A 19,547-nucleotide genomic window follows, 5' to 3' on the forward strand; every position below is an offset into this window, starting at 1 on the left:
TAAAAAAAAAGGCCTGGTAGCCCTGGCCCGTGCTCGGTGGCGGGAGCGGCCGCCCGCGCCCGGCAGGGACCCGGTCAAGGGCGCGTCCCCGGGGGAGGCTCCGCTTCCTCTCCGCAATTCTACCTAAAATCTGTGGAACACCCCGCAAGAAAAGGTCTCTGAGCTTTCTGAACCCGTTTGTGTCAGGCTTGCTAGTAAAACGGCTTAAAATGAGGACCTTACAAGAAGGGCAAAATGAATGTTTTTGAAGATTCCATTTTAAGTAAAGGAATCCTCTCGTTTAGTCACGTACCATTCTTCCTGCCTGGATAGGTAGTAAACTAGAAAAGGGTAAAAATAAGGCCTGACGTTAAAGCTTGTGTTTGTATCACAAGGTTGAATTAAAGACAATACTTCCTCAGAAGATGGCCACTGCCCAGCTGCAGGGAACACCCATGGTATGAGTTTTTTCGTATTCTAATACATTTTAATTTAGCTAATTTTATTGTTGTCTTGAAGTCTCAACTGCTTTTGTATTTGAGAATTAGAGCCAGCTGTTTGAGGGTTTAGTGATATCCGAAAACTCCCATGTTTTGAGAAATGGAGATTTTTTTTTTTTTTTTTTTTTTGCTAAACTGTTTTGAATGAATGGAGAAGCCTGTTGGATGTTGGATGTTCAAGGTCAGTTCACCTTGGGTGCGAGTGCGTGCGGTCCGGTTGCTCTGATGAAGTTATCATCCATGGCGTCCGCTCCTAGAAACCGATGTTCACGGCCCGCAGAGGTCAGAGGTCAGAGCGCCACCTTTGCAGGGGCCTCGCCTGCACGGTGTTTGCTGTGGGTGCAGCTAGTGCTTTTCCTGTCGCCGCCGGGCTGCTGCCTGCGAGCACCTTCCCACCGCAGGGGCCAGGCTGCCTCCTGGGGGTTATTGTCCGCGAGGGCCAGGGTTCCCGGGGAGAGCACCTGCTTTTGCAGGACTGGGTCTCCTGCAGGGAAGACCTTCCTTTTCGTAAGCGAAATGTCTCCTTCCCTTCGAACGTAGAGCGCGTTGGTGTTTTCCAACAAGATCCTGACCGAGCAGAGCTCTCTGATGCTGGTGAAGAGGCTCCTAGCGATTTCCGTGTCCTGCATCACGTATTTGAGAGGAATATTTCCAGAATGTGCTTATGGATCAAGATACCTAGATGGTAATATCATGTTTATTTTAAAACTCCCTAAGAATAAACATAGTTATTCTTATATGGGCTTGCTCTAAAACTATAATTTTTTCCATAGAGATTTTGCTTTTTTAATAACACCTTTATTATTGAGATATAATTCACACACCGGACAAGTCACTCATTTAAATTGCACAATTGAGTGGTTTTCAGATGTTCAAAGGGATATGCAACTGTCACCACTGTCAATTTTAGTAAATGTTCATTGCTCCCAAAGAAACTTCATGCCCACTAAGTCTCTCTCACCTCCCTCAGCTTCCCAGTCCTAAGCAACCACCAGTCTGCTTCCTGTCTCCATGGGTTTTTCTATTCTGGACATTTCGTATAATTGCAATCATACAATATGTGCCCTTTGTGACTGGCATATTTCACTTAGCATGATGTTTTCAAAGCTCATCCACATTGTAGCATGGGTTGCATATTTGCATATTAGCCTTTTATATTAATACTAATCATCTGAGAGTTCATTGACAATAATATACTGACTAGGGGCCCAGTGCACGAATTTGTGCACCTTGACAGGAACTGAGGGCTGTGGGGCTGACGTGGGCACAGGGACGGGTCTCAGCCCATCCTCTATGCCCCTGCCTGGCTCCTCCCACTGAGGCCCCCAGTCCCATGTCTGCCGGCAGCTCCGCTCCCAACGTTGCCGCTCCCACACGCTGTTGGCACCAGCCCCGCTCCCACCTGTTGATGGCGTGGAGCTATTGGGGCCGGGGCCAGCAACAGGTGTGAGCAGGGCCAGCGCCGTCAGCGAGTGCAAGTGGCAGCTGCTGTCCTGATTACCCCTCAGGAGCAGGGGGAGGTGGAGAAGTCCTCAGGGACAATCTGGCCAGCAGCCGCTGCTCGCACCTGCTGACAGTGCCAAGCGATCAGGACTGGCACTGGCTGTGGGTACAAGGGTGGCTGTTGTCAGCAGCAGGTGCGAGAGGCGGCTGCTGGCCCCAATCGCCCCTCAGGAGCAGGGGGAGGTGGAGAAGCCCTGAGGGGCAATTGGAGCTGGCAGCTGCCACTCGCACCCACTGACGCGGCGAGCGATGGGGGCCGGCCCTGGGTGCCAGCAGCGGGAGCAAGTGGCGGCTCCAGCGCCAGCAGTGGGTAGGAGCATGACCTGTGCCGACAGCAGGTGAGAACACTGGGCAGGACCACAGTGCACGGGAGCAAAGAATTTTCAGTAACCACCAGAGGTTTGCCTGATGACAGCGACCGGCACCCGACCTTGGTCTGGTGCCCCTGCTCACCTGCTCCACCATCCCATTGCGGCCAATGCCCACCATGTTCCGCGCTCTGCTGCCTTTGCCAACGCCCACCATGTTCTGCCCACGCCCCTGGTGGTCAGCACATGTCATAGGGACCAGTTGTTCGTTTGTTCCTCTGTTCGGTCTATTTGCATATTAGCCTTTTATTATATAGGATTATTATAGATAATACACAGCTGAAGAACATAATCTTCACTTTAAATTTCTAGTTGTTTACTAATCTTAAGTAGCTCTAAATTTATATTATAATTTTTATGTTTAGATCTTTGTGTCAAAATTCTGAAAGAAGATAAAAGTTGTCCAGGAGCTACACAGTTAGTGCATTGGTAAGTAAAATGATACCTAACAATAGGATTATTTTTTATTAAATCACATTTTTTGTACCTTGGATACATTTCAGTGTTTAACCCAATTTTAGCAAGTCCCCCTTTAACCTTGGATACTATATTTGCAGGTCTTTGGATTTTTGCATTAAATTTATTCTTTTTTTTTTAAATATATTTTATTGATTTTTTACAGAGAGGAAGGGAGAGGGATAGAGAGTCAGAAACATCAATGAGAGAGAAACATCGATCAGCTGCCTCCTGCACATCCCCCACCGGGGATGTGCCCGCAACCCAGATACATGCCCTTGACAGGAATCAAACCTGGGACCCTTCAGTCTGCAGGCCGACGCTCTATCCACTGAGCCAAACCGGTTTTGGCCATTAAATTTTTTCTTTATTTTATGCTCCATGTGAGCTTCATTTTCCTATTATTGTTCCCCACAAATAGTAGGTCAGATATTTTACTTGTTATTTTTTAAAATATATTATTTATTGATTTCTGAGGGGAAGGGAGAGGAAGGGAGAAGAAGAGAGTTATAGAAATATCAATGATGAGAGAGAACCATTGATTGGCTGCCTCCTGCACACCCCACACTGGGGATTGAGCCTGAAGCCCAGGAATGTGCCCTAACTGGGAATGGAACCATGACCTCCTGGTTCACAGGTCAATGCTCAACCACTGAGCCACGCTGGCCAGGCTGAGGTCAGATATTTTATATCTTCCCTTCCCTCCATATCAGCATTTTATATTCTTGGCATTGTTTGTTTTCATTATTTTAAACTAGTTAATAAGACAGGAGCTTTAATAAGAAAATTTTGTATTATTTAGTCATTAGATAATAAGGAGATTTATTAAAAGAATTATTTTCTGGAAATGCATTCAATCTAAAAATGAATCCTTGATTATTTTTTTAGGATGCGAGGATGCTATGATGCTTTACAGAGAAAATATGTAAGTCAATATCTCTTTATCCTTTTTCTCCACAATTTATTCTACAAATGTAACATTAATTACCATGTAGTAAAACATTAGTTTAAACTAACTTTAGCATAGGCCAGTTCAAATTACTGAAAAGCCTAAACATTTGAATATTTTAAAGACCAATATTTCCCTCATTTAAAGCTAATAGAATTACTATATCACAGATTTTGCCAAGACAGTTGTGGTTGTTAACACTCATTAACACACATATTAATTTACAAAAACAATGAATTAAAAGGTCTTTAAATAGTTTATTCATGCCCAGCTGGTGTTGCTCAGTGGTTGAGCATAGACCTATGAACCAGGAGGTCATGGTTCACTTCCCAGTCAGGGCACATGCTGGGGGTTGTGGACTCAGTCCCCAGGAGGAATTGTGCAGGAGGCAGCCCATCAGTGATTCTTTCTCATCATTGATGTGTCTATGTCTCTCTCCCTCTCCCTTCCTCTCTAAAATCAATAAAAATATATTTTAAAAAATAAATAAATAGTTTATTAATTAGTTTCACATGACTTCTCTACTCTTATTTATACTAATCATTTAGTAATTTATTCATGAGCATTCAAAAATAAATTTCTATTAGTCTAAGTTATATTGTCACAAATTCTGAATTAGTGAAATTTCAATTAATAAAGTTTTACGATAGATCATGAGCCTTTTTGTATAGTTAGCATATATTTATATCAACATATACAAAGAAGTGAAATAAAATTGAGAAAGGTAAAATTTTATCTATGGTCACTAATCTCCCTCATTAAGGCATTAAATATTTAATGTTTATTAAATATTGAGTGCCTACTGTGTGCTAGAGACATATTCTGGGTAGGAGCTGGGTAAGCTAACAGTGGTCAAACAAGCAAGTCAGATAAGTGCAATTAAAATTTTTAGAAAAAATAGGTGGCAAATGAAAGGTAAGGTAACTTTAGATGGGATGTTCAGAGGAACTACGTGAGTAGGTGGGATTTAAGCTGAGACTTAAATGAGAATAAACCAGGCAGGCATTGATATTAGGGAGAGAATATTCCTAGAGCAGCAAATTCAGAGCTGGAGGGGAGTTTGGAGAGTTCAAGGAACAAAAAGGCCAGTATGATTGTAGTGCAATAAACAGTGTAGAGTGGCAGGAGATGAGCTTGGAGAGAGAAGGAGGGCAGGAGCATTCACAGCTATGTAGGTAAAGAGTTTGGATTTTACTTTAGGTGCAAATAAAAATCATTTGAAGATTTTGAGTAGAAATGTAACGTTATTTGATTTATATGTTAAATTAGAAATCACTCTGGCTGCTATTTAGAGAATATACTATAGAAATAGAATAAGATTGAAATTAAGGAGAATAGCACTTTAATCTATTATTACAGTACTGGTAAAACAAATAAACTGGTGGCTTAGACCAGGATAACAAAAGAGGAGGGAAAAAAAAGAGATTTAAGATATGTTTCATAGTAGAATTGAGTGGACTTGGTGGTAGATTGGTTCTGAAGTATTAGCAAAAGATCTAAATCAAGGATGACTCTTAGATTTTGGCAAGTTACTTGAGTGAATTATTTCCTGTGATTCTCTGTTCTGTGGTCTCAAAAGCCTCTTCCCTTTATTAAATGACAAGGGCCCTGAATTCTGTATTTTTTCTCCTTTCAAAGTTAGTTTTCACATTGGAAAGATTTAATGTGTTCTTTCAAAATATATATTTTTCTTGTAACTGGCAGTAATGCTCCTGTTTGCTTAAGCAAATAACATGAATTTCATCCTTCAGTAAGTCAACTAGAAGTAGATGTTTTAGGGAATAGAGAAAGACATGTAAAGTATGTATTGCTCTATATGCATCATATGAAGTCTATTTTCTGCAAGATTATTTTTTACTAGGAATAAATTTTGAAATAGGACAGAATTCTTATGATCCATCATGAAAACATTTTATACAATAAAAGTAAGATTTTTGTTCTTTGTTGTATTTCAGCTAAGGATTGTTGTTCTAGCTGTAAGTATTTTTAAATTATATGTTGTTGTTTTTTAAAGACAGTAAAATTCTACCTTGCTTAATTAAGTAATACTAAAACCATCAATTAATTATGTCACTTTATTCAAATAACTAATCTATTTAATGGGGGAAAAGTATCAAATTAATATTATAGGGGGTTGTTTTGTATTTTATTTTGCTGAGTTCATGTAATAGTTTAGTCTAAACAACTAATTTACTTCTCCTTGAATACTTAGCCTTGTATCACTCAATTGTAAATTATTTTAAAATAGGTATACACCAACCCAGAAGACCCTCAGGTAACTCTGCTTAAGTTAGTAAAGATACATAATGCCTCTAATGTCTAAAAAATAACTTAAATTATAATATAATATCTTATGCTTTTAATTGTGTTTTAATCAATGCACTTTCACATATATTTTCAAATTTGAACCTCATAAAGACTTTTTTGAGGTAAAACAGGGTTTGTATAGTTAGTTACCTTCAAACAAATTAATACACTTACCAAAAGAGAGATTATGTGACTGATCCTAGGTCACAAAGCCACAGACCATTTGAAATAACTTAAATATCCTGACTTTTGGTTCTTTATAGTATTCCTTTTCTAAAATTACTAAAGGCCTGGTGCATGAAATTCGTGCACTTGGCGGAGGGGTGGGGTCCCTCAGCCCAACCTGCACTCTCTTGCAGTCCGAGAGCCCTTGGGGATGTTCGACTGCTGGCTTAGGCCTGCTCCCCGTGACCTATGAACCAGGAGGTTACGACTCAATTCCCTGTCAGGACACATGCCAGGGTTGTGGGCTCAATCCCCAGTAGGGAGCGTGCAGGAGGCAGCCAATCATTGATTCTCTCTCATGTTCCTATTGTTCTTTCCCTCTCCCTTCCTCTCTGAAAGCAACAAAAATATATATTTTTTAAAAAGCGTAAATGACTTGCTTGTGGTTACAGTATAGCAAGAATTGAAGGCCTGTGCTTTGTCGTTCTGCTAAAGTAAGAGATATGCTGCCTCCCTTCCTTATCTGTCTGCCAAGGAATTCCTTCTCTCTGATAAATCTAACATACATTGCAATGAGCAGGAGAATAAATTTCTCTCCAAGATTGAAGCCATAAATCCCAAACCATGGTAATCAACTATTGGGACTTTAAAGTTTCGATGAATCAATAGGGATTAATATGGCAGAAAAAATTATTAAGTAAATATTAAGTCATACAAAAGCAGTATACAGCTACTTGGCTTCCAATACTGTATATCAGATACATAACTGCAGTGTTTTCTACTTAAGACAATTTCAGAATGTTACCAATTTAAATTCAAGTACACTGAGAATGGACCAGTCATGGACTTCATAAGGTATTGTTCTATACTTTTCTTTTTCTATGACAGATTATCATTTATTCATATTAATACTATATAACTAAACTTCAGGATTCATTTGGAACTTTTCAGACATCCCCAATTAACCATCAAGGCGTAGCTGTACCAAGTATCCTTGGAGTAGCTGTAAACCAGGATTCTGTGGCTAATTGTATGTTATTTTAATTAGGAAACAGAGCCAAAGAGTAGGAAAGTTATTGCATGCTTGAGTGATTATAAATATAATTAAAATCCATGATTTGTTTTCTTCAAGCATATTATATAAAATGCATATTAATTTATGTAAAATTAAGCTACTAGTTTAATAATAACTTTTTTATCATAATGACATTTTATGGTTCCTTTCAACTTTACAACTTAATGCTATAATAGAAATAAGAATCTTAAATAGTAAAATGTGAAGCTATGTTATTAGAAGCTACAGGTGTCATAAAATAATGTGTGATTCTCTTTTAGTCAAAATCAAAGCACTGAATCTAGTTTGTCATCTGCTGACACCAAGAAAGCAAGTATTCTCCTCATTCGCAAGATGTATGTTCTAATGCAAAATCTGGAACCTTTACCTAATGATGTTTGCTTGACCATGAAACTTTTTTACTATGATGAAGGTACTATTTGCAATACATACTGTTTTATTTTTTTAAAAAATATATTTTTATTGATCTCAGAGAAAAAGGGGGAGAAGAGAGAGAGAAACATCAATGATGAGAGAGAACCATCACTCAGCTGCCTCCTGCACGCTCCACACTGGGGATTGAGCCCACAACCTGGGCATGTGTCCTGACCGGGAATCGAGTTGTGACCTGGTTCATAGGTCAACACTCAAACACTGAGCCACGCAGGCTTGGCTGCAACACATACTGTTTTAGTATCTGTATGTTTTATTATTGTTGAAACGATTGGTTTTCATCCCAAATGTTTGTAAGGATCTAAATTGTTATATACTTTTTTGAAATCACAAAATTTACACTTAATATTAACATTTGAAAAAGAAAGAATTGAAAAAATGCACTTTAAAAAATACACAGACTTCTCCAGTGATAACATATCTATGATAGGTAAAGTCTTACTCATAATTAAAGAAATGAAACAGATACCATTTTTCACTTATTAGATCAGCAAAATTTATAAACACATTATTGGCAAGGGTGTGTGGGAGGGAAGCAGGCATTTTTATACACTCTTGAGAGAATATGCATAGGTACAACATTTTTAAATAACAATTTGGCAGTATTACAATTTTAAATGCATATTGCCTTTAATCCAAAAATTCTATAGCTAGGGAAATATCTTAGGAATATACTTACACAAATATGCAATATATATGTATATATGTATATATATGTGTATATATGGATTTTCATGATACTATTGGTTAAAACAGGAACAAACTGGAAACAACCTTGAGTGTCCTTCATTGGAGGATTATGTAAATAAATTATGGTGCATCTATATAATAAAATACTATGCAAGCTATTAAAAAGTATGCACTGATAACCTGTCGGGTGTGGCTCAGCAGTTGAGCATTGACACAGGAACCAAGAGGTCACAGTTTGATTCGGGGTCAAGGCATATGCCTGGGTTGCAGGCTCAATCCCCAGTGGGGAGGGTGTGCAGGAGGCAGCCAATCATCGGATGTTTCGCTCTCATCAATGTTTCTATTTCTCTATCCTTCTCCCTTCCTCTCTCTACAAATCAGTAAAAACATTAAAAAAATTATTTTTAACCCTTTGTGTTCCAATATTATTTTTGGAATTCAAACAGTCTGGTCCAAATTAATTGACGGGATTGAATGTTGAACTAAAAAGTTCTTAAAAAATGTTCTTATTGCTCGATATTGGACCTGCTCCTAGCGCCTGGTCTGTCGAGTCAGCCTCAAGGTTGGACCGAAGAGGGTTAAAAATTCGCTGATAAATTAAGTTATTCAAGAAATATTAAAACATTTAAAAGATGTTATAAATAGGTGGGCACAGGTATGATCTTATTTGTGTTTTTAAGTGTATATATATGAATATATATAGAATATTATAAATTTTACATGCATAATCTGTCTTCTAAAAGAACATAAAGCAACAACATAAAAACAACTGGCATTTATTAAATACTTACTATGTGGCAGTCCTGTTCTGAGCATTTTGCACACTTTAATTCATTTAATATCCACAATTACCCTATGAGGTAGGTCCTGTTATTTTCCCCATTTGACAGATGAGTAAATCAAATCAAGGATGATAAATAATTTCCTCAAGATCACACAGACAGTCAAATGAAAAAAAAAAGGTTACCTTTAGGGAATAAAATAAGAACTTGGAAACAATAGGAGGGTGATTTTTACTTTTTATTGTATTTGAAATTTCTTCAATCTGCATATATTTTTATAATAATATTTTCTTCAATTTCGTGAACAGCACAGTTTATACTTACTTTTTTGCAGTTACACCCCCAGGTTACCAGCCTCCTGGTTTTAAGGATGGTGATTGTGAAGGAGTGATATTTGAAGGGGAGCCTATGTACTTAAATGTGGGAGAAGTCCCAACACCCTTTCACACCTTCAAAGTAAAGGTGACCACCGAGAAAGAACGAATGGAAAATATTGATTCAACTGTATTATTTCCAAACCAGTTAAAAACACCATTTCAAAAAATACTCATGGACGAAGATGATCCAGAAGATGAACAGGAGCATTATACACCTGTAAGTGTATTTAAAGAGATATAAAGTACAGTAGTAATAAATGTTTGCCTCAATGAGGACTTTAATAGCTCGTGTTAATATTTGAATAAATACTGTATCAGAAACATAAACTCAAGGTTGGAAGGGACCTTAAAGAAAGTATAGGCTTGTTTTAAAAGACAAATTATAAAAATATACAACTTTCTCAAAATGTATCCTGGTTTCTTAAGAACCCCTAGATCTTATTGTTGTTTAAGGGTACTAAATTAGAAATGTTTACACAATAAGCTACCACTTTCATAGCTTTGGAATTTCCATACAGATATTAGTATACACTCTGAATATGCCCAACCCAGTTTAAAAATTCAAAATGTTTTAATGCTTTTTATCTCAATACAAACATTATTTAAAAGTGCAACAAGTTTGCCCTGACCAGTTTGGCTCAGTGGCTAGAGCGTCGGCCTGTGGACTGAAGAGTCCCAGGTTCGATTCCGGTCAAGAACATGTACCTTGGTTGCGGGCACATCCCCAGTAGGGGGTGTGCATGAGGCAGCTGATGGATGTTTCTCTCTCATGGATGTTTCTAACTCTCTATCCCTCTCCCTTCCTCTCTGTAAAAAATCAATAAAATTTTTTTTTTTTAATGCAACAAGTTTGAATGAAGCCTGGAATGGTCCTAGAGGCCCAGCCAACCACTTGACCTCCCCTCATAGTGGGGAGCATAGTTTGGTCTCTGGAGCAATAGTTTGAAAACCACTGATCCAGTCCAATTCTCCAACTAATGCTGGAACCCTTTTTACAATTCTATTAGCTCTGCTTGAATTTTTTTAGGGCCTGGAGAGTCAGTCCTGAAGCAGCCTGGAGTTCCTAGAAGGAAGAAAAAGTATCTTATTGTTGTCCTCCTGTACCTAGCGCTTAGATTTACAAGTGTGCATTCTCAGTATTGGTTGAATGAATGGATGAATCTATACTAATAATAGACAAATATGTAAATTGACTGTCCCTCCAAGATTCCAACAGCCAGTCAGGAGTGAGTATGCAAATTAACCCAACAAAGTTGGCAGGCCTGTGGGCAGCGCACACACGCACAGGTGCCAAGTGGCCAGGGGCGGGGCGGGATGCCCGCTCACCTGCCACGTTGCCCGGGCAATGCGGCGGGCGTCCCCAGGACGCTGGCCACTCCAAGCCTGTGGCCAGCATGCACACGCTGGCGCCAAGCAGCCTGGGTCCCGGGGACACCTCTGGAGTATCCGGTCCTGTCAGCCCGGCCTGCGGGCTGCTGGAGTTCCCAGTCCTTTTGGTTTCTGCAGCCCCTGTACCGGAAGCAGAAGCCCAGAGCATGGGGAGCACCAAGAATGCTGAGAATCATAGTTCTGGTGGCAGACGCATCGCGGGATCTCCTAGAAACTAGAGCAAAGTGAGCCTGGAGCAAGTTACTGTTGCGGGTGGGAGGTGGAGGGAAAGCAAAGGTGAGAGACATAGTAGAGTGTTGAGGAAAAATTAAAAGGAAGATATCCTGCTACTTCTAGGAAATCTCCCACCAATGGAGCAAAGAAAAAAAAAAGACCTCTATTATTCTGTGAGCATCAAACCAAACTGGGTTGAGGTCTCAGACAATTCGCTCATATGATTGCAAAGACAGACAGAAACTCCCGGGTTGGAGAGGGCTCCCCTGAGGGTTCCCAGATTGGAGAGGGTGCAGGTCGGGCTGAGGGACCCACCCCCTGTGCACAAATTTCATGCACCAGGCCCCTAGTATAAGTATAAGAAAGCTTTTGTTGTTGCCTCACTTCAAGGAAATCTTTCATCATTAACATAATTTTCTTTAATCTCATCTTTGTTGTTTGTTCTTGTCTCATTTTATCCTAAATTGGGACCACAGTTCTGACTATTCTGATTTAGGCTCTGTCCCCACATCCTTACAAATAGAAAAATTTCATTTTCAACCAATACTGTCAAAGAAGAAATATTTTCCCTAAAAACTAAACCCCAGTCTTGCTTTATAAACAAATATGTCTGGGATTTATGTAGCATTCTTTAAAATATTTAAAGCTTGGCCCTGGCCCATGTGGCTCAGTTGGTTTAGTGTTGTTCCATGCACCAGGAGGTCACTGGTTCAATTCCGGTCAGGACACATGCTTGCGTTGCAAGCTCCATCCCCCACTCCTCCCTATCCTACCCCATGCAGGAGGCAGCCTATCGATGTTTCTCTCTCTCCCTCTCCCTTTTTCTCTCTAAAATCAATAAAAACATACTTTAAAAAAATATTTAAAGTTCTTTGACATATGTCACATAGGGAATAATACTTATGAAGTAGACATTAAACCTGTTAAGAGTGTAGGCTAACATCTGTGTGCAAATTCCAGAACAATAGAAGTGGCAGCTTGTTGTGTGAATATGTCTAATTCAGTGCCCTCAAACACAGTAAGATCTAAGGGTTCTTAGAACCATTATACATTTTGAGAAAATTGTATGTTTTTATCATTTGTCCTCAAAGCAACCCTGTAAAGTAAAGTATTTTATACTTTGGATAAATAAGTTGCCTTGTTATAGTAATTATACGACCATTTTATTTCTAGCAAGCATAAGGTAGTTGTAGACTTATGTTATACTAGAGGCCAGGTGCACAAATTCGTGCATGGGTGGGGTCTGGCCCAGGCAGATCGGGCCAGCTGGGGGGAGGGGCTGCAGGTGGTTGGTGGGCCGGCCCCGCCCTCTGGTCGAACTCCAGAGGGGTTTGGTCAAGGGGGCAATTTGCATATTAGCCTTTTATTATATAGGATTATTGTATAGGATTTAACCTTCACAGAAAACAAATTTGTTTAAATAGGTCCACCAAGTTATTTTAGTTTCTTTTTGAAATGTGTCCTTTTATTCCCCACGTAATTATATAGGATGATTTTGACATTGAAATGAAAACAGAAGAGCAGAAAAAAAATCCTGGATCTTCTGAACTTGCAGGTATGAAGTTAATGTAAATATAGATTGATTCACTTCTAACTCAATTTTATGCTTTTAACTTTATTTTTTTTTTTTTCAGAACCAAATTTAGCTTGTGAGGAAGATGAGATTATGAAATCTAAAGAAGTTCCAGAGCTTTCAGTTTCTCGTTCTCAGGTAAAAACTTGATAGTTCCATCTTACTTTTAATTTGTTTTTTTCTTATTTTTATTTTTTGTTGATCCTCACCTGAGGATATTTTTCCATTGATTCTTGGAGAGAGTGCAGAGAGAGAAATATTAATGTGAGTGAGTCACATCGATTGGTTTCCTCCTGCATGGGGATCAAGCCTGCAACTGAGGTACATGCCTTGACTCGGGACCCTTCAGTCCACAGGCCAACGCTCTATCCACTGAGCCAAACCCGCTAGGGCTTAACTTTTTTTTTTTTAAGACTGTTTCTTATGTGTTTATTTAGTTATTTCTCAGATTTTCTTAATCTAGGTCTTTTAGAAGAAAATTAGGTATTAAGAATGCTCATTAGCCGAAGCCGGTTTGGCTCAGTGGATGGAGCGTCGGCCTGCGGACTGGAGGGTCCCAGGTTCGATTCCGGTCGGGGGCATGTGCCTGGGTTGCGGGCACATCCCCAGTGGGAGATGTGCAGGAGGCAGCTGATCGATGTTTCTCTCCCATCGATGTTTCTAACTCTCTATCTCTCTCTCTTCCTCTCTGTAAAAAATCAATAAAATATATTTAAAAAAAAAAAAAAAAAGAATGCTCATTAGCCAAAACCGGTTTGGCTCAGTGGATGGAGCGTCGGCCTGCGGACTGGGAGGTCCCGGGTTCGATTCCAGTCAAGGGCATGTACCTTGGTTGCGAGCACATCCCCGGTGGGAGATGTGCAGGAGGCAGCTGATTGATGTTTCTCTCCCATTGATGTTTCTGGCTATCTGTCTCTCTCCCTTCCTCTCTGTAAAAAATCAATAAAATATATTAAAAAAAAAAAAAAAAGAATGCTCATTAACAAAATTCGGGAATTATATGTTGAAAGTTTTAAGTATATTATTGGTAGATTTGTTTAATAATCTACATACTGTTCACAGAATCTCAATATTTCAGAGCTAGATGGAATCTTAAGCAATTATTATACACCACCCTTTCTATTTACAAATGGAATATAAAATATATAATATTATATATAATACATTTTTGTTATCTTGGAGCAGAACATGTTTAATTTTGTTTTCCATTTACAGTAAAATCTAGAAGTAACATTTAGGTAAAATGAACTTGAAAATGTTATTGATGATTGTCCCCCTTTACACAGCCCCTTTTTCCATTGACAGTGAGCTAAAATTTTTCTTCTAGAAGAGTAGTGCCTGGTGATGAACATTTGGGACTTTCTTAGCTCAGTGAATAGTCAACTGTGAACAGTGTCAGTTTCACTATCTTTATATTTGTACTTTTTATGACAGTAAAAACCAACTCAAAATTACTAAGTTTCATTACCTCAACAAACAAGACCCTAAATTTTATGTGATTGAATTATTTTTAAAAATATTTTTATTGATTTCAGGGAGGAAGGGAAAGAGAGAGAGAGATAGAAAATCAATGATAATAGAGAATTGTTGACTGGCTGCCTCCTGCATGCCCCCAACCAGGAATCAAGCCTAAAACCCAAGTATTTACTCTGACGCCCTGACCCTCTGTCCCTCTGACCGAGAATCTAACTATGATCACCTGATTCATAGGTCGATGCTCAATCACTGAGCCACACCGGCCGAACTATAATTGAATTTTTAAATCCTATTATTGTGTTATGAGAACACATGGTTCAATAGGATTATATTATGTGTAATTATTTTCTTCTCTAGGTTGACCAGTTAGTAAGTAAAACATCTGAACTTGTTATGTCTGAAAGCAAAACAAGAAGTGGAAGAATTTTTCACAGTAAAATAGTAAGTGTCTCTTTAGATTGTTTTCCATTCTAACCTTATAATTTCCCCCATATATGAGTTTATTTTGTTTATGAACAATTCATTTATTGGACCAATATTTAGTAAGCACCTACTATGTGTCAGATACTTTATTAGGTGTTAAAAATAACACATAGTTCCTGTTCTTAGCTGAAAGTTTAGTAATTGGAGGTCAACAAGCAGTGACATAGGGCCATTATAGCAGTCTGAATAAGCTACTTAGAGCCACAAAGGAAAGAATGGTTAATTTCATTGAAGGTACATTAGAGAGGGACATCCAGAAAAGGCTTTGAGAAGTGACATCATTATATACAAGTAGACTCCCAAGGAAATGCCAAAATGTTCCATGTTCTATCTTATAAATGGATTATCTTGTTAATAAGACATTAAAAATGAATGTTTTATATACATCTTGCATAAAATGAATCTCATGTTCTTAAGCAAAAAGGCAAACATTGCTTTGTCTTACTTTTTGGTATGAATTGTATTAAATAGAAATTTGTATTTTATTTTAAACCTTTAAGTTACTCTCAAAGGTTCAGAGGTGGAAAAAAAAAGCATTCTGTAAAATATGCAAAATATTATGTCCAAAAATAGAAAACAGTGCACTTTAACAGTGGTATGCTGGAGTATTTCTCCCCACTCCTCATTCAATGACATCATGTTGGCAGCTTGAAATTGGACATGATAGAGTATTTACAGCATGGATATCAGCAAATGCCTCAACCCAGGATTTGTTCCCAGAGAACCAGTTATTAAACATTTACCAGCACATCACTGCCATTTTTAGGTGTCCTTTCCCCCCAACATTCTCAATGGGAAGTTAGAACTGGCATAAAACAGCATTCAAACTAGTCTGCTGATGAAAGCAAAAGATAAAAGAATTTCAAAAATTAGTATTTCTAGCAGCAAAATGTTCTTCCTAGGAAACTTCTATTTAGGATGAGTAGTATCCTTTTTTAGGATATAGGGAGAAAAGCCAGCATTAAGAACAATTATTAGGTAGCCTGGCGGGTGTGGCTCAGTGGTTGGGCATTAACCTATGAACCAGGAGGTCATGGTTCAAAGATTTCCTTGTAATGTAATATTAGGATGTGTTGGGAACATAAATTCAGTTCTGAAATTGCCTATGTTTTTGGATATAAAGTCTGCCAAAAGTACTCCTGATTTTGAGAATCATGACTGAATTATGGTTAGGAAAGGGCAATAAATGAAAATATTTAATAGTATATATACTAAGGAAGCTACTATTGAAGAGTACATTTCAAGCATCAGAAAATTATGTCCTTTTAAAGAATAATAGTATGATAGATAATAATTTGTCATTCAGTATTCATTTTAAAAACTAAATATCTGACATTATTCACGGTAGTCAAAAGATGGAAAAAAACCTAAATGTCTATCAAAGGATGAATAAACAAAATGTGGCATATACATACAATAGAATATTATCTACACTAATAAAAGCCCAGCGACCATAACAGCAGAATGACCAGAACAACCGCTCGACCAGTCACTATGAGGTGCACTGACCACCTCTTGGTCTTGGTCACTTTCCCCGGCCAGCAGAATCCGATTGCCTGATGCAAACAGGGACCCAGGGTGGGGGTGGGGGAAAGTGGGCGGCACCAAGCCAAGGCCCCCGCCCCTGCCAGTCACAGCACACATAGAGGATGATGTGGTGGGGGTGGGGCCGAAAGCAAATGGAACAGCCAACCTCTCAGGCCCTCCCCCTGGCCATCAGGCTCCCATCACCCAATGGTGAACGGGGAACCGAGGTGGGTGGCAGCGGGCGGAACAGCCGACCTCTTGGTCCCTCCCCCCGGCCGGCAGGCTCTGATCACTCGATGGTGAACAGGGACCCAGGGATGGGTGGCAGGGGATGAGGCGGCACCAGGCCAAAGCCCCTGCCCCCTGCTGGTCGCCCCACACACAGAGGGCAACCCACGGCGGGGGTGGGGCCGGTGAGTGGATGGAAGGGCCGACCTCTCAGTCCCTCTTCCTGGCCATCAGGCTCCCATCGCCCGATGGCAACAGGGAACCGGAGGGGGTAGCAGCAGGTGGAACAGCTGACCTTTTGGTCCCTCCCCCCAGCTGGTAGGCTCCAATCGCTCGATGGTGAACACGGAACCGGGGTAGGTAGCGGCAGGGGGCAGGGCTGGCTGCTGGCAGCCGGGAAGATGGCCCTGATCGCAGACTAGGCCTAGGGACCATATCCGCACACGAATTTCGTGCACTGGGCCTCTAGTTCAGCTATAAAAAGAAATGGTGTATCAGTACATGCTACAACTTGGATGGACCTTGAAAACATTATGCTAAGTGTAAGAAATCAATCACAAAAGTCCACATATTATATGATTCCATTTACATGAAATATAAGATGGCGCGTTAAAATGCCTATATCTTTTGAAGTATGGGTTCGATTGAAATGAAATATTTGGTAATACGCAGTTACAATCGGCCCGAGTTTACACGTTTCCCGCACTCCACCGCAAATCTATATGAACCGAGTTTAAGACGGCTCCCGCGGAGTACGCGCAATTCACGCGAGCCGACTAACTCGTTTCCCGCAACCCAAGTGTTAAGAAAGTCATAGAGTTGATGGGAAGATGAGGGAATAGATGAGTGATGACTATAAGGGGAGAGGGTTTCTTTTTAGCGTGTTCTCTAAGTGTTCTAAAATTGACAATGGTAATGATAGTATAGCTCTATGAACTATTACATAGGTGAATTGCATGGTGTCTGGATTATAGCTGTTTAAAAAAATTTTTTTTTAAACTTCATATAGTACCTATGGTTAAAAATCAAGTGTTATTTGTTCTTAGAGAAGTAACCCAATAGTAATTATTCTCTTTTTTTGGAGGCTAATGAAAATAAACCAGTAAAATCTAAAGCAAATCGGAAGAGAAGTCAACGAGAATCTGGAAAAACAGTAAGTCTTATGATAATAAATAGGTAGAGTAAAATGGCAAGTATCAGAATATCATTATTATGGATTAAATTGAAGATGACAAATATAAGATCCCTTGATATACCTCAGAACTCTGATATCCAAATCTTTTAAAAATATATTTGGTTCTAAAAAATTGAATGATTTTAAAATAAGATGCAGTATGTTGGTGTATTAATTTTCTCCATGTAAATATTTAATGTCTGATTCCATGAATGATTTGAAGTAGCTGGAGGAATTTATAAAATAAAATCAGTATCAGGAAAATATGAGAATGAAAAAATGAGAGTACAAGAATATTCAAGCCATTTTATTTATATAGAGCTAAAATTGGGTCACAAATTTGATCTGAACTTTCTAAGATCAAAACTAAAGCAGAAACAGAGAAGTTGTCAAATCCAGTTGTTCCTTAAAAATATAGTATTTCTTCTTAGTACCTTAGGAGAAAAAATTTTCCCTGACCTAAATCCTGTAACAGTTGTTTTATATTTGGAATCTTTTTTTTTTTTTAATATATATTTTATTGATTTTTTACAGAGAGGAAGGGAGAGGGATAGAGAATTAGAAACATGGATCAGCTGCCTCCTGCACACCTCCCACTGGGTATGTGCCCGCAACCAAGGTACATGCCCTTGACCGGAATCGAACCTGGGACCCCTTAGTCCGCACGCCGAGGCTCTATCCGCTGAGCCAAACCGGTTAGGGCTGGAATCTTATTTTACTAAGTGAGATAATGTATTTGTCATTTCTGAGATAAATATTTATACTTTTTCAACTATAATTTTTGGTGTTATTAATAGGTTAAAATTAGAAACTGAAAACTTTTAAAAAATCAAATGTTAAAGGGGCAATCTAAAAAATTTACATATCTTAAGAAGAAAATGAATAATTTGACATGTCACTAATATATTAGAGTCTTTAATTTTCCCCAATGTATTAAGCCTTGATTTCTCTCCCTGCAAAATCATAATTCAATCGTATCCTTTGTAAGTTTCTTCCAGAAAAATCAAAGTTCAATAACTCAGGAAATCTTGTTAGGAATTTTCCTGATTTGTCATCCCAGTCATTCAGAAGTGTGCATTGAATGTCTACTATCTATTAGACACTGCTAAGTACCAAGGTTACAAAAACAAAACATGATTTAAATCTTACATTGTTCCTAGGTAGACTGTTTTTCTATCTGCAGCTCATTTTATAATCCTTTTTCCCTCTCTGTATCCCCCAAAATATTTTACTATTTTGAGAGCATAATGTTAACTCTATTTATCTACTCCAGCAACCCTTATAATTTGCAAGTATGTACTTTCAGCAGCCATCAGAAGATTTAAATATGTCAATAATAAAATTTCCCCTACTTTTAAAGAACCCAGGTAACCTACTTTAGTAGGACATAGATATGCTAGGTATAATTTTTGAAAAAGAAGAAGAAAGAAGCTTCAGAAACATAAAAAGATATAAAATTAAAGACATTTAAACTGTAAAATACCGATTCTTAGTAGTTGTTTTCTTTTGACAGGTTCTTCATCACGTTGATTCTGCTAGTCAAGAGTCAGTGACAAAAAGAAGAAAGTTTAGTGAACCAAAGGAACATATATAAAAATTATTTTTCTTCTGCATGATTGCAAAGTTCATCTCTACATTTAAAGGATACTATGTTACTATTTTAAGGTGTGTTTGCCCTACCTCTGGAAATTTATATGTAGTCTTAAGCAGTTAGTACACTAAAATGAATTCTTAGCTATCATATTGTGATCCTTAAACTTATCTAAGACAAATCCAATAGAACTTTTTAATAAAACCAAAAGAACCATTGTCATAATTAATTCTGTTTAATAGCTACTCAATATTGATCTATCTTCCATTTTAGTGGACACTTTCTTTAAACAAACATTAATTTTTTAAGG

General features: G+C 38.6%; 1 protein-coding gene across 2 annotated transcripts; it reads left to right on the forward strand.

Moving 5' to 3' along the window:
• Window positions 1-389: 389 nt before the first annotated feature.
• Window positions 390-19,240, forward strand: HORMAD1 (HORMA domain containing 1). 2 transcript variants are annotated; one of them, XM_070396742.1, is made up of 14 exons: window positions 390-437; window positions 1,020-1,164; window positions 2,716-2,779; window positions 3,695-3,731; window positions 5,711-5,731; window positions 6,004-6,030; window positions 7,015-7,082; window positions 7,563-7,714; window positions 9,541-9,800; window positions 12,674-12,740; window positions 12,820-12,896; window positions 14,592-14,675; window positions 17,557-17,625; window positions 19,160-19,240. In XM_070396742.1, the coding sequence occupies exons 1-14, from the start codon at window positions 405-407 to the stop codon at window positions 19,238-19,240; spliced, it is 1,185 nt and encodes a 394-aa protein (XP_070252843.1). In that variant the 5' UTR covers window positions 390-404. The 2 variants fall into 2 exon arrangements, with proteins under 2 accessions (XP_070252843.1, XP_070252842.1); XM_070396741.1 differs by lacking the exon at window positions 5,711-5,731 and having other exon boundaries at window positions 405-437.
• Window positions 19,241-19,547: the final 307 nt, after the last annotated feature.

This window comes from Myotis yumanensis, unplaced genomic scaffold (genome assembly GCF_028538775.1).
Source record: "Myotis yumanensis isolate MYYU_CA2020_CCGP unplaced genomic scaffold, mMyoYum1.0.hap1 SCAF_17, whole genome shotgun sequence".
Classification (NCBI taxonomy): Eukaryota; Metazoa; Chordata; class Mammalia; order Chiroptera; family Vespertilionidae; genus Myotis; species Myotis yumanensis.